The 15,318-nt window shown below is 36.1% G+C and overlaps 3 protein-coding genes across 4 annotated transcripts; 2 read left to right on the forward strand and 1 right to left on the reverse strand.

Annotated features, from left to right (window-relative positions):
- Nucleotides 1-174: 174 nt before the first annotated feature.
- On the forward strand, nt 175-3,109 carry LOC125216106 (Oxoglutarate/iron-dependent oxygenase). Its single transcript, XM_048117731.2, has 7 exons — nt 175-311; nt 1,373-1,492; nt 1,707-1,764; nt 1,848-1,934; nt 2,241-2,298; nt 2,383-2,555; nt 2,633-3,109. The coding sequence occupies exons 1-7, from the start codon at nt 241-243 to the stop codon at nt 2,978-2,980; spliced, it is 915 nt and encodes a 304-aa protein (XP_047973688.1). The 5' UTR covers nt 175-240; the 3' UTR covers nt 2,981-3,109.
- An 860-nt stretch (nt 3,110-3,969) lies between these two features.
- LOC125215846 (short-chain dehydrogenase TIC 32, chloroplastic-like) lies at nt 3,970-5,912 on the forward strand. Its single transcript, XM_048117412.2, has 8 exons — nt 3,970-4,113; nt 4,408-4,639; nt 4,731-4,810; nt 4,881-5,034; nt 5,100-5,178; nt 5,235-5,319; nt 5,406-5,452; nt 5,541-5,912. The coding sequence occupies exons 1-8, from the start codon at nt 4,008-4,010 to the stop codon at nt 5,700-5,702; spliced, it is 945 nt and encodes a 314-aa protein (XP_047973369.1). The 5' UTR covers nt 3,970-4,007; the 3' UTR covers nt 5,703-5,912.
- LOC125215848 (mitogen-activated protein kinase kinase kinase YODA-like) lies at nt 5,723-11,841 on the reverse strand. Of its 2 annotated transcripts, none has more exons than XM_089068059.1 (12): nt 11,592-11,841; nt 10,309-10,867; nt 9,462-10,196; nt 9,254-9,341; nt 9,117-9,179; nt 8,689-8,849; nt 8,512-8,587; nt 8,187-8,246; nt 7,997-8,104; nt 7,663-7,899; nt 6,945-7,036; nt 5,723-6,697 (listed from the first exon to the last, which is right to left on the reverse strand). In XM_089068059.1, exons 2-12 carry the CDS (start codon nt 10,860-10,862, stop codon nt 6,202-6,204), a joined length of 2,670 nt encoding a protein of 889 aa, XP_088924185.1. In that variant the 5' UTR covers nt 10,863-10,867; nt 11,592-11,841; the 3' UTR covers nt 5,723-6,201. The 2 variants fall into 2 exon arrangements, with proteins under 2 accessions (XP_088924185.1, XP_088924186.1); XM_089068060.1 differs by having other exon boundaries at nt 10,309-10,880.
- Between the last annotated feature and the right edge of the window lie 3,477 nt (nt 11,842-15,318).

Genomic DNA, 15,318 nt, shown 5'->3' on the forward strand with positions numbered 1-15,318 from the left:
ATCTGAATTTGAAGGTCTATGGTTTCTAAAAAAATTACTCGTACTATATTTTCTGAGATAGTAACTGAAATTAAAGTTACACTCGTATAATCACTAAAAACGCTTTTTTTATTGGCACGACTTTGGTTAAAGAGGATGGAAATGGAATCATTCGGTCCCGCGCTTTCACAGATAAATCAATTATTCAATTCAATCACTCGTCTGCTTCGAAGCTCAATATTCAGGTACAAACCATCATCAATGGCGACCGATCTCTCAATTATCCATTTCTTGTTGCTAGCAGTGACCTTCGGTGGCTCTTCCGCATTGCAGTAAGAGAATTTTTATTTTTTTTCTTCTCGATTTAATTGGCATTATTATCACTTTTGCCACTCGGCTAACTTATAGATCGATTCGCAGTCTGAATTTCCCTTTTTTGAAACACTGTTCATACTAATTTAATCGGAATTTCATGATTGCACCCCATGGTTCCTCACTGGTGAATTTTCACCGAGGATTTATGTCTTCATTGGATTATCGTAATAAAAGATACGTAGTATTTTATTTCGTTGAACTTGAAATAATTAGCTAGATGTTACACGCTTGCGTTAGATAATGTTTCCATCTTGAATATGAACTTGTGATTTATACATTCGATCTGAATTTGATAGAGCTCTGGACTAATTTAGGTTATAGTCCAGTGGTCTAGATAAACATTGCGGTTGTGGTTCTTGGTTTGTGCAATGCGGTTATAGGGTGATTTGTATGCTAATACTAAAGTTGTTCCGAATGATTTCTCTTGTTCAACAACCATGTAGTAGTATGCATTGCATTGGCTATAAACCATATGCATCTCTACATTTCCTATGGTTGTAGAGTTTTTTTATTTTGTGTTTTTTACCCTTCTCCTTCTGTATTTACTTCTAGATTGTCATCTGCCCTCCTTGTCTATGGACTCTTCGCTCATCTCTTAGTTTGAAGGCATCTATACTCTTGGTTTGGTGCATTGCGGTTGTGGTTCTTGGTTGTGCTATACTCCTATGCGGTTACAGTGTGATTTGTTTGCTAATAGTACTAAAAATGTTCCAAATGATTTCCCTTATTTCAGAAGCATCTAGTATGCATTGCATTGGCTGGAAAACCATATGCACTTCTACATTTCCTATGGTTGTAGAGTTTATTTGTGTTTACCCTTCTCCTTCTGACTTTTTCAGCATATTGACTTCTATATTCACATCTCCTCTCCTAGTGTATGGACTGTTCACATCTATGTTTTAGCATTATGTTTTAACCATGAACGCCAACTGTAATTCTGTAAACTGCAAGTTTGTGTATTAAAAGCACAGCATAAATTGTGCTTTGTATAAAGAGTAAATTTCATGTGAAATTTCAGTAGCCGAAGAGGACTGCAAACAAAAGAAATGACTCAGAACCGGATTATTCAACTGGAGCATCAAGTGCCGCCTAATAGTATTGATCCATCGCAAGTCATTCAGCTGTCCTGGCAACCAAGGTCAGGTAATCCCAAGACCTAATAACTGTTTTATACCTATGTGGCCACTGAAAAGTAATTACTATGAACACTAGTGTTTAGGAGCATTTTGTTACATAGCTAATATAATCCTTAGAAAATGTAGATTGTGTCTGAATCTAGAGGCATGATTATTCTGATTGCTATTGAACATTGAGATTGCAATGGATTGGATAACATTATCCTCGGGGCACAGGGTCTTCTTGTATAGAGGCTTTCTATCAGAGGAGGAGTGTGATTACCTGATATCTTGGGTACTTTTTTCTTCTCTTTCACATGTATCGGACCTCATTCTTTCCTTTCAATGTTGTTTTCAAACTCTGTTTTGGGTATATAGGGTCGGCGTACCATGGGAGGCAACGATTTGCCAGTTTCTAACATGAATGATATACGAGAGGATCCTGGCATCTCTGTTGATGCAGATGTAAGTACATCTTTTGATTATACCTTCTGACTTTGATTATGATCTTGACTTCTCTGCTAGATACCCTCACGTGATTGCATGAGTTTGAATCATATCATTTGAGTCAGTAAATGCAACCAATGTCTGAATCACAACACCCTCGGAAAAACTTGTTTTGCCTAAGTTTGTATTGGACAATTCTTGGTGCAAAGGACAACTCTGCCATTACCCTTCTTTTATATGCTATAGTTTATTTGAATTATGAAATTCATTATAATTATTTGGTTGGAAATCTGAATTTGTGCTTCTAATGTGTATGAACTACAGGATGAAATTGCTAGAAGGATTGAGGAAAAAATTTCTGCTTGGACTTTCCTTCCTAAAAGTATACTCGTCGTTGATTGCTACACTTTAGCTTCATTATCCAATTTATAGCTGTTGTATCTTTATGTAAATTTTTGTCTTGCAGAGAACAGCAAATCTTTGTCAGTTCTGCACATTGGTCCAGAAACATCTAAACAAGATCATCATTATTTTGATACTGAATCCGTGGAGCAAGTCGGACAACCTTTACTCGCAACAGTTATTTTTTATCTTTCAAATGTCAGTCAGGGAGGACAATTACTTTTCCCTCAGTCAAAGGTACAAGAGACAAACTAACCATCTTATTCCAATTACGGTTATGGTGAACTTTAAATCTCAACTTGAACTCTATGCAGAATGACATATGGTCTGACTGCACAAAGAATAGCCACATCTCAAGACCTACTAGGGGAAATGCTGTTGTGTTCTTCAATCTACACCTCGATGCAACTCCCGATAGGAGTAGTCACCACGCTCGATGTCCTATCCCCAAGGGTGATTTGTGGTTCGCCACCAAATTCTTTTATCTGGAAAGCATAAGCACTGGGATGAATCTGCCCAAATTGGACGATGCTGATTGCAGCGATGAGGATGAAAACTGTCCTGGCTGGGCTGCCATGGGTGAGTGCCTCAAAAATTCTGTTTTCATGGTTGGTTCTCCTGACTACTGTGGGACGTGTAGGAAGAGTTGCAACGCGTGCTAGTTTCGATTGCTTGTATCTCCTTTCGTCTTCTGTTCACCCGCAGCTATCACACAGATCCCTTCTACTCTTCTTTAAAATTTGTATTCATGAATCTGCCTTTTCTGCATAGTTGTTTACGTAATTTACAAACTTTTTGCTGGCTAACATGTTTGTTATGAATAAAAACATAGTAGATCATCATAAGATTAATTCCTCCATAGTTTAAATTTCAAATTGATCAAAAACTTTTGAAGTCTATTATTTGGAATTTCCGACATCAAAATTGTTACATATGGAAACTATTCAAAATGAATCACAAGTTATCAAATAATTCTGAGTTTCAATATACTACTACTAAGATGAATGTCTAAATCTCTACACCGAACTCACACCCAAAAAATCGAAGAACTGATTTTATTGTACTACTAAGTTAATAGAATCTCGAATTACTTATTTTAAAAACATTTTAGAAGCTATATCTAATTTTCAATTACGTAAACTAATTATTAATCTTTTAAATTACTAGCTGTACAATTTCAGCTTATTATCCCTGTGGTAATAGGTCATTTAATTATAATAAATGAGGAGACGACTTGAGTCGAGACTATTCTCACTACGCAAAACTATTAATTTTAGAAGTATAAAATAATATCATCTTTATTTATACGTATAAATGGTAATTGAAAGTAACAATAGGTTTTTTTTATATACAGTATATAAATAGCTTTTGTAGTCGTATAACTATAACATGGCATATATATGTCACAAGGTTTGTTAATAATAAGATTATATCACCAATAAAATTGAAATAAAACTAATGATTTAATTATAATAACGGGTTAATCCTCTATACCATTATAAAAATACATGAGTAATAATTACATAATGCCGTGTATTTAGAAAAAGAAGGCTAAGGTGTAGGCTGTGGGCATGTATCCCTATTCCATGCAACCCAACTTAGCAATTTTTTTCATTAATTAGATGAAGTAGACTTCATCTAATTAATATTAGAGAAGAAAAAAAATATAGTGAGATTAATTGTAAAGAGATGTGGTTGTTCATGAGAAATGGACCTTCTGGATTTTCTTCAGCTTCCACAGCTGAAGAAGTAACCAAAGGGATTGATGCCTCTGGCCTCACTGCTATTGTCACAGGTCTGTTTTCTCGCATTGTTTATCGCCCTTTGTCATAAATCTCGAGCTTTTTTTGAGTTCTTTTATCAAAATAGTTTCTGTAATTCTAGCCTTTTCATTTGGATATATCCAATTTTATGTTAAAACTATATGATAAAATCACACATTTTGCCTTTAGAAGTGAAGACTTTGTGAAGCTAGATATATACATGCGTAGACTAGTCCCTTTTTCATATTCATTCGTAATCAAATTACAGATTTTGATTTGTAATAGTAATAATCATATCAAGAATGTTGCTATTGTGACAAGTGCAGGGGCTTCAAGTGGAATAGGATTAGAGACAACGCGCGTTCTAGCAAAGCGCGGTGTTCATGTCGTGATGGGAATCAGAGACATGCCTGCTGGAGAGAGAGCAAGACAAGTGATCATGAAAGATAATCCATCTGCCAAGGTTGATGCCATTCGGTTAGATCTCAGTTCCATGGAATCCGTTCGAAGTTTTGCATCCGAGTTCACATCTTCTGGGCTACCTTTGAACATTTTGATGTAAGCAACATCTATCATAGATTCATATAAACAATGTAGTATAAAATTTCAAGAATGATGTTGGTTTGGTGTTTTTCTTCTCTACTGTCAGTAACAATGCTGGTGTAATGACGCCGCCTTTCGCGCTGTCTGCAGACAAGATAGAGCTGCAGTTTGCTACAAACTACTTAGGTATTTGGTGTGAATGATTTCTGCCTCTTAATTATTTCATGCATTTGCATATATAAATGGTTGTTTGCAGGCCATTTCCTGCTAACTCACTTGTTACTGGAGACTATGAAGAAGACAGCTCGCGACACGAAGAGGGAGGGGAGGATCGTGAACGTCTCCTCAATAGCTCATCGCGTTACCTACAGAGAAGGAATCCGGTTTCATAAACTCAGTGACGAAAAAAGGTCTGCCAAAGATAGTTATTCAAATGTGTAGATTGCATTGATTCTTCATCTTCTGATGTATGCAGTTATTCCAAGGTTTTCGCGTATGGCCAGTCAAAACTCGCTAACATACTGCACGCGAATGAGCTGGCTAGACGGTTAAAGGTAGCTTGCAAGCATGTTTTTCTCCCATCACTAACACTAACAGAGTCTTGAAACAGGAAGAGGGTGCTGACATAACTGCGAATTCGCTCCATCCGGGAATTATCACCACCAATCTTTTCCGGCATTTTGGCATTTTCGAAGGTGACAGCTCGGAATTTCCAGTGTCTCCGTCTTGAAATTTCATATCGTCATTGTAAATAATGGTTTCCTCGTCTCTGATTATTCAGGTTTCATGAGCAGTGTTGGCCGATTCGTGCTCAAGAATGTTGAACAGGTAAGCTCCATCTACATTTACAGTAATCAAAAAAAGTTAACAGAAGTTGTGATGAATTGTTACTGATTTATGTTGTTTAACTATGAAGGGGGCTTCAACTACATGTTATCTGGCTCTGCATCCACACCTCAAAGGAATTAGTGGTCAATACTTTTCTAACAACAATTTGAGCAAACCAGATCACAAAGCTACTGACAAAGATTTGGCTGCTAAACTTTGGGATTTCACCACTAATCTCATCAATAAATAGACACACACACAAACAGAGAGTTGATGCAAATGTGGATTTGTTATCTCCATTTTTCACTTAGTGCAGTAACAGTTCGCATACAGTAATAGTAATAGTTCTACAGCTATCAATTAACCTCAGGGGTGATGATTTCTACCCTCTTTCTATTCAATAATGTAAATATACATTTTGATTTCCTCATATATCAAAGATTCAACAATGACTATACAATGGAAGCTGTAATCACCAAGGTCAATCAACCTCTCACTAGCTAGAGCTAGGACCAGTCAGATTTTTCATATTAGGAAAAGAACGTTCTAGAAGCTGCGTTCATCGTGCACCAGACATGGTGCGAAGGCAGGGTAGTGCTGCAAAAAGCAAGATCTTCTTCATCCCTGCTGTTCAAATAGCATCTCAACAAATAAAACAATGGTGATGGTTGGTTGTGGAGTGTGCCAAAAAATAGTGACTGCTCAACCACCAAAATTCCTAATTATGTCGACAACGAACAAGGCTATACTCAGGTTGTACGCTGGCACGGGAATGGAGGTGAAGGGGAGAGATCAAATGACTGGTTCAGCTTGGCGGGATCTCTGAGCAGTTGCTGAGACACGCGATCAGCCAGCACCGACTGTTTATCGTAAAGATCTCCGTTTGCAGTCCTTACGAATTGCTTTCCGAGAGCGTCATTATCGTAGGATGTCAGTTCCCGGAAGGCATGATTTCCTGGCTGTGCCCCTCGAAGAATGTCGGGATCCCAGTAAGAGTGGCTGGGTGGGCGCAAGTGCAAGTTCCCGGTCCCATAACCCTCTTGCGATGATAACATAGGCTGATTGTGGAACGGGATGGCACCGATGCCACCAGTAAGAGGCGTGGATGAACCAGATGTCGTGCGGGGGCTTGATATAGGTGAAGGAGACATTCTTCCACTTAAGTGCTGGGGCGACCTTGGATACAGAAGAGGACTTCCGATTGGAGAGACCGGACATGATATGTTCCTTGATATGTACATCTCACTGGAAAGCGAAGGAAAATAAAATTAAGTCCAACACCATAATACTAAACCATTTTTCATATTAATCAACATATGAACTATCAGGTGAGAAGATTGTTCACGTCCTACTTTTACACGGACGAAACAAGTAGTATAATGAGTAGCCAAACTATACTAAGGGAGAAATCAGGAGAAGGTGCATACATGCATACATGCGTACACACACACACATACACACACACACAGAGAGAGAGAGAGAGAGAGCAGACCTAGATTGAAAATTAGATTTTGATATTCTAGATGAATGGATAGCAAGTCTCTCTGTATCCAGTTGCTGATGAACTCTTGCGTTACCGATGCCCTATAAAGAAATGCAGAGAATATATAATTAAAAAATACACAAGAATATGTAAGAATGCAAGCACTTCTATAGTGGTGTAAATTAAAGCTCCAATACAAAACTTTCTACGATATCTTCTTATCAGTGAGGACTGAAGAGTTTCCTTGGGTTATAAAGGATGGTTCAGATTGGGATTCTCAAACCAAAAAACTTGGTAAGTTACTTTTAGATCAATGTCCCATAGGGTTTTTGAAGATCACGAAGCCATTCGCTTCCATAGATTAGCAATCAAGACTCCAAAGATGAAAGTAGAAGAACTCTGCCTCAAGCATGAGGACAATATGCTAGTCACAGTTAACTTAAACCAAATAAAGTTCTGCTTTTTTTCAATCATGAGATGTTTATGTATAACTAATACAAAAAATATCATGGATTACAGAAACCACATTTGTCATCAATCGACGAGGCTACGGCAGCTTCAGAGTTCAGACAATAAATTTTGGGGACCTTTAGCGGCATAGATGAAGACTTTTTCAATTAAGACCAAAACATAAGATGCAAACACAACTTCCCTTACAAAAGATGATAAAAAATTGCATTTAAAAATCTTAGTTGGGTCAGGAAGCCAAAATATTAAGGAGCAATACCATAGATTTTGAAGCATTTGTCACTGAAGGATGATCTGAGGAGGTTGGACTAGGTATTTGTTTCTCCAGAGGCACAACATTTTTCACAAAAGCATGCTCCAAAAGCTGAGCAGCTGAAGGACGATTCTGTGGAACCCGCTGCAAGCATAGCCTCACAAAGTCTTTCCCTTCATCTGAGAGGTAATCTGGAATTGTTGGAAGTTCCTTGCTATTTCCAATCTTGAACATAGCTGCGACCTTCCAGACCAAAGTGAAAAAGTCAGATAAACCATCAATATAAACCCATCAATATACTGAACATCAAATCTTCAACCACAGAGCTCAAAGTACTGACCCCTTCATACTGGGACCAAGGTGGTTTTGACGTCGCCATTTCTATGACAGTGCATCCAAGACTCCATATATCAACAGCTAGGCTACACCCATTTGAATTCCTAATAACCTAAGTGAGCAGCAGGAAGTTAACATAGTTTTGCTGTAAAAGAAAGGAATCAGGAGTCAAGAAAATAGCAGAATTGACTAACCTCGGGCGCCATCCAGTAAGGACTACCCTTGAACGATAAGGGACAAGAATGCCCGGTAATCTGTACAACAGCAATAGTGTAAATACAATACTAAACCAATAAAACAAAAATTTGCATGGGCCAATAGAATTAAAGCCAGAAGGATCCTGACCCTATATAAGCATTAAGCTATTATTCCAGATTTGAACAAAATTGATTTGAAGGCTTCTCAGTAGTCACATTACTTGATTAAACCTAACCAGTCATTTCTATAATAGTTTCTCTTCCACAAGTTTTTTGGATTATTAAAAATTTGACTAAGTTAGCTAGAAAAGTACAAGCTTACATGCTTCGCCATCCCAAAATCTGCCAGCTTAACACGGCCATTTGGGTCCACGAGTATATTGGCTCCTTTTATGTCCCTGCTTATATGCGAAGCGTTGTGTACATGATGACGTTTAGTGAAATATATTTGCATGAAAATTCTGACAGGACATTGACGAAACAAAAAAACCCACTTCACCTGTGCACGGTGTTTTTAGCATGTAAATATGCAAGCCCTGACAAAATTTGCTGAGTGTAACTGCGGATGGCTGATTCTCCTAATTTTCCATAGTCCTGTAGAATCTTATGGATGGAACCACCAGATACATATTCCAGATATATGTATAATTTATCACCAACCTGTTAAAGGTAGATCAATTCAGTATAAACCAAAGATTAAGGAAAATGGTCAGTGCACCATTGAAGACGAAGTTACATGTTCTACAAGAGACTACTTAGTTATGGCGTTTCCACAAATTTTCTAATCATCCATTTAATAATACATGCAACTTTCTGTAACTATCGGGTTTCTAAGCCAATAAAAGACCCAATGCATTTGGAAACCATAGTTGCCAATGAGTAATATCAAAGTTTACACCATCAATATTTTTCCAAAGTTAAACTGACCGTTTCAGATCCATAATACTGCACAATATTAGGATGTCTCAAGCGACTCAACAGCGTGATCTCCTGTAGGCAAAATAAAAGATATGTAAGAATCTTCAACTCGCCTCTAAATAAATCCAAAGGCCAAAAAGACTCACCTGTCCTAACTGCTTTGCACTTTCCTTCGATTTTGCATCATCAGAAAATAATGTAACCTCCTTCATGGCACACATTTCACCAGTTTCACTAAAACAAATAGATCAAAACCATTACTCAGGAAATAAAAAGAAAACAAAAGCTTCCACAAGAAAATAGAAACAGGAGGACTCAGGGAAGGAAATAGGATGTGCGATCAGGTTACCACACCTGTTAAACCCAACATAGACATGTCCAAATGTGCCTCGACCAAGCAACTTCCCTTTCTTCCAACGTGAGCCAGGGCTTGGTAGATTCTCTGCTCTGCCAGGACTACGCGGCACAGAAGGTGACGTCACAGCTGAATTCTGATGAGAGAAGGGTGAGGAATTGGACACTGATATGGGAGGAAGTGGCAGAGGATGGCTTTGTTGTTTCGTATCATCAGGCCAGTTAGTCTGACACTCAGAATGTCCCCCTCCAGCTCTAGGATGAAGTGGTGTCACAGCACCACTATGGATTCGGGAACTAGGGCCAGGACTTGTCATTCGAGGACTAGGATTTGGAGAATATTCTGGGCTTCCTCGACTAGGCTGCCAAAATAATTGCCCCGACATATCGCCTCCCATTGAGTTATGGCCAGAAGTCTGGCCTGACCCAGGAGAGCATTGACCAGATCCAAGAAATGGAAAATCAGTGTAAGGCTTTCCGGTTGTATAAACAGTATTTGTAACTGGCTCATAACCATAGGCTCTCATTGGACTTCTAGAGGGACTGGACCTTGAGCTATCCGGAGCACTGGAAAAGGCACTATGCTGCGGGACTTGTAAATTTGCCATGTGACCATTCAAATGGCGTCTTCTTGGAGGTGAAGAGTTCAAATGTTTATTGGAGGAGAGGTTTACAGGAACAGGTGCGACTTTTGAGATTATTGGTGGAACGGGAGGTTGATCCTTAAGAGAAAGGCTTCACATGGAAAACACAGGGAGAAGAATGCCTCATTTAGTAAGATAGATATCACATATTATACATAAATAAACCCAAAAGAGAAAATGCACTTCGAAAATAAATTTCAAACCTTGAGGGGCTGCCTGCAGCAGTCCTACACCCATTATCATAGTCATTTGCCAGAGGACTTCGCTGACGTGAATCAACTGGATCATCACTCTCATTTGAACACTCACTACAGACTGAAGCAACTGCTAACTCAGCATCCGATTCAGAACGTTCCAGTCTCTGGCGGATGCATGCGGGCCTCGGCAGAGGCAGAAACAATGATGCTTTAGAAACCTTCTCTGTTTTTGGCTTTGCTGTTTCGCTTATTCCAGAATAAGTACGACAGACATTGGCTGAGCGGAGGTCAGGCACAGGAAGCGGCTGTGATTGAGGCCTTTCCGCAAAACTTTGACATCGTGCTACATTCTTGGAAGGTGATGGAGACCTTGACGGAGCACGTGACTGAGACCCTCTTTCCAACCCAGTGTCGCTCGAACGCCTTCTAGACCCTGCTGATCTACCAGAAGATTTACTTTCAGGACTCTTGAACTTCTTATGAAATGTGTCGATAAAGCTTTCCTTGGTTGTTTTCTTTTTCGCTTCTTTTGACGACGACTTTCCCCACCACGAAGGCATGTTTTCTGCAAACAGAAACTTTCAAACGCGCTCGTGCATTTAAGGAACTACAGACTCTAACCTTTAACAAAAAGAGTAGGAACATACATCCAATTTCACCTAAATAATAAGTATACCGATTAATCACAATAAAAACTATCTATTGTTTGCATCAATTTATTCACTCCAAAACAAAAGATAATTACCAATCCCACAATACAATTGGCCATAAAGCATAATCCTAATTAACATTATCCTTGAAACACTTTCTATAAATAGACAGCTAGAGATCCACACAAGAAACCCCATTAATTATCCTAATTCTGCTTTTCTTCCTTTCTTATTTTATTTTTAGTTAAGATAAGCAGTTACAGGACGCAATTCAACGAGCCGCACGTTTTCTCATTGACAATGAAACCCATCCTTACAGAATCATCTAAATTTCAAAATCTCAAAACTCGTCAAAATTAGCAAAATCATTAATTTAACCCAAAATCGAGGAATCCTCACATCCCAAACTACAAACAGAACTCCAAAATTTCCAATAATTTTCCTATCTACCGCCAAAAATATAATCAATCGACGCCTCTGATCTCAAAACCACCAGTAACAGCAACAAAAATGCAATCGATATCCAAAATCAGAGCTTCACACTACAGATCTAAGCATACCTCACAAAATTGCCGCCACACTACTAAAAAATTAAGCTCATAAACTGGAAAAATCACAGCAAATAACTCAAGATCATACCTCCAACTTCGGAGCTCTCTCACATCCCACGACCAAACCAACAAACAGCTCACTCAAATCCTGCAGAATCTATCCCAAATTATGGGTGTACGGAGAGCTTAAACAAATCCCTAGCGCCTGAATGCTTGAGAACTACGCCGTAATAATTCAAGTGCGTGGTTGTGTGTGTGTGAAACTCGGATTATCATAAGAGATCGCGTAGAGAGAGATGGAGAAGAGAGAGAAAGAGAGAGTGCATAGAAATGGAGTTTGTCTCAGTGATGAATTTAATAATAGTAGCAATTATTGCCATTATTATTAGTCATTAAAGAAAAAAGGTTACTAATTTATTTAGGGCAAATTGTCGAAAAAATCATCCTACTAATTTTTTGTCGTACTCTCGATCACTCGTCGACTTTCAAAATTAGTCGGTTCTACTATTTGTTTGTATTTACCTTAACTCGAAGTTTGTTGGTAAAGTCGTAACTGATGTGACAGCCGAGAATGGTTCGTGAAAGTCTCCCCTAACAACTTAAATGAGAGTATTATTAATGAAGAAAACAGTGTTATGTGTGAGTGATGGCATTTGTTGGATTCAAATTTATCATATCGCGACCTTCAAAAGTTTAATATTTATTTTTCATAAAAAGCAGCATCGTTCGGTTACAAAATCAGTGTGACGTAAGCAAAAGCGATGTCGTCATAAGCATAGATACTTTTGTCGAATAATAGTAATTGCTGACAAATTAAAACGGTGTTATATTTCCTACTTTTGAAATTTGGGAAGAGGGCTAGAATTTGACAAAACTTTATTTTTGGTAATTTGACATTTAGTTTAATTTTGATGAGATCATTATAATTGTAGTTTTTTTATTATATTTTTATGTTTTTTAGGGATAAAAACTTTTTTTTCTAGTGCACTTTGGATGCTTTTGAGGTATTCTTTTTGTGTGCTTTGATTTTCTAATATTTATCAACATATTGAATGAAAGTGACTGTCTTTGGTCATTGCTAAAACAAAAAGTGATTTGTTTTACAATTTTTAAATATTGAAGAAACATTGTGTATTTTTTTATTAGTACAAATTCAGTTCATTAGATAACGAGATGTAGTCAATATATTAAGGCAGATAATATGATTAGAATTAAATTGTTGACATGTTTTAGATTTGAAAGCAACATCTACACAGATCCGTTAGTAGTAATTAGTAATTACAATGGTTATGTTGGATTTTTTTTAAAATAAAAATGCTATATTTAGGTGAGTGATTTTTGGATTCAATTTTGAAATATGGAAATTTAAGGAAGTATGATGATGGCTTATCATATCTTTTTTATTTATTCACCGGTAAAATTCACTCTCCCTATTTATTGCATTTTTAAATAACAGAAATAGCTCAAATTTAAATATAATTTTGTTTCAAAATTACAGGCCATTTAAAAGAATATCATTCTAAAATGTTCAGGTCAAAAAAAACAAACTATTCAAAATATTAACCACAATAAAAAATAATGATCACACGATAAATAAAAATAAAATGTTCATCCAAAATCTGTACTATAATATAAAAACATTGGACAAGCATAAGAATAGATACACAAATTAGCAGAAGAATCTTATAGCAAAAATCAGAAAAAATACGAAACTAAACAACTAAACTATAGCTCTAAACTGTGTTGGTCTCATTTTTCTTGATGAAATTGACATAATAAAATAGTAGTACTATATAAAATCGAGTATCTTGCTTGTTAACCTTTATTTAAAATTAATAAAATATCCCTAAATCAAGTTGTATACTGGCTTCTAATGATAAACATCGATTGAAAAAAAGTAGATATCATGTGCGAAAATCTAACTCAGCAATTTAAGAAACTACAGTGCTTGTACATTTATAGAATTGTTTTAATTGTTCAATTTTCGAAATATAATTTAGTTTATTTAAAATAATTTCAAAATCCAGTTGGATCATGTCAAAGATGCTAAAATTCAGAAGATGGGGATTGCAACTACACAAAAGGATTCAAGCTGTACATTAATTAGTTGTTTCATTTTCTCACAAAGGAAAAGAAAATAAATGGAAAAGATTATTAAATTCCAGCACAATTTAGTGTGATTATAATTTTGAAATATATAAAGAGTGGAGTGTCAATTGACATAGCATCTCCTTTTAACTACTTTCATTTTCAAATGTGGGGAAAATATAATATGGATTTGGAGAATGACATTTTATATTTTGGGTCCAATAGACATTTCATAACTTACTTATCGAGGTCTCTTTTATAATCAAAAGAAAAATTTAACTTCTCGTGATTCCATTTATAGTGCAAAGGGCGATCTCTCACTGAGTTAGCAATTATTTGTCGTTTGACGTGGATCTCGGGTTTCAAACCTCTTTCGATTAGCAATGGGAACTAAACTCAAAGAACGAGAAAAACATCTGTGGAAGACAATGTTTTGAATGTCAATAGGGCATATAGCATGAGAAAAAACATTATAAGAAAACCACCTATTTCTTCGATTTTTACTAATAATGTATGAAGGGAACAATTAAGGATTCCAATGGAATAGTCTTTCTTCAATTTCAATCAAACGACTCGTGTTCACACAGAAAAATGTTTTTTTTCCTTTTCATTTAATGTTAAAAGTGTTAATACTATAATTAATTATACATCTATACTTCTATTTATATACAACACTAAATGATGTGCTTTTGAACATTTTACGCTTACGAATATTTTGTAACAAATACTATAAGCCTATGACTATTCATAATTGTAAATGCTTACATTTGGATTTGTTTATTATTAATTTATTATCATAAGAGATTGCATTGAGAGATGGGGAAGAGAGACAGAGCATCGATATAGAGTTTGTGTGTCTGACGAAATTAAATAATAGTTGTAATTGTTGCCATTATTATTTGTCATTAAAGAAAAAGGATACTAATTTATTTAGGGCAATTTTTTGGAAAAATACACTAAATTTTTGTCGTATTCTCCATTGTTCATCTTACTTTTAAAATTAGTCGGTTCTATTTGTTTGTATTTACCTTGCAGCGAAGTTTTTGGTAAAGTTGTAACTGATGTGACAGTCGATAATGATCTGTGAACATCTCCCCTAGTATGTTAAACGATATGATCTATTAATAAAGAAAACAATGTTATGCCTAAGTATTGCATTTGTCCGATTCAAACTTATTTGATGCAACTTTCAAAAGTTTATAATTATTTATTTATAAAAAGCAGCATCATTTAAATTTTTTTAAAAAACAATGTATTTGTAAGTAGATATTTTTGTCATGGAGTAATAGTTATTGCTAACAAATTAAAAACGTCATTGTTTTTCCTACTGATTTTGAAAATTGGGGAGAGGGGCCATAATTTGGACGAAACTTTACGTTTTTTTGTTGTTGTTAACTAATATTTTTTTTTCTAGTGCGCTTGGTTGCTTTTGAAGTATTCATTTTGTGTGCTTTTATTTTCTAATTTTTATTAGATAATTAATTTTATTTTAATGTCGACTGTCTTTGGTCATTGCATTGTGTATTTTTTTATTGGTACAAGTTAAGTTGATTAGATGACGAGAGGTAGTCATGAATTAGGGCAGATAACATAATTTGAATTAATTTTTTGACAGGTTTTAGATATTACAATAGTTATGTTGTTTTTTTAAAATAAAAATGCTATATAGGTGAGTTATTTTCAGATTGAATTTTTAAATATAGAAAGTTAAGGAAGTATGATGGCTC

The sequence above is a fragment of the Salvia hispanica genome, chromosome 3, assembly GCF_029641045.1.
Source record: "Salvia hispanica isolate PSC_SH4W2 chromosome 3, Shi_PSC_v1, whole genome shotgun sequence".
In the NCBI taxonomy this organism is placed as follows: Eukaryota; Viridiplantae; Streptophyta; class Magnoliopsida; order Lamiales; family Lamiaceae; genus Salvia; species Salvia hispanica.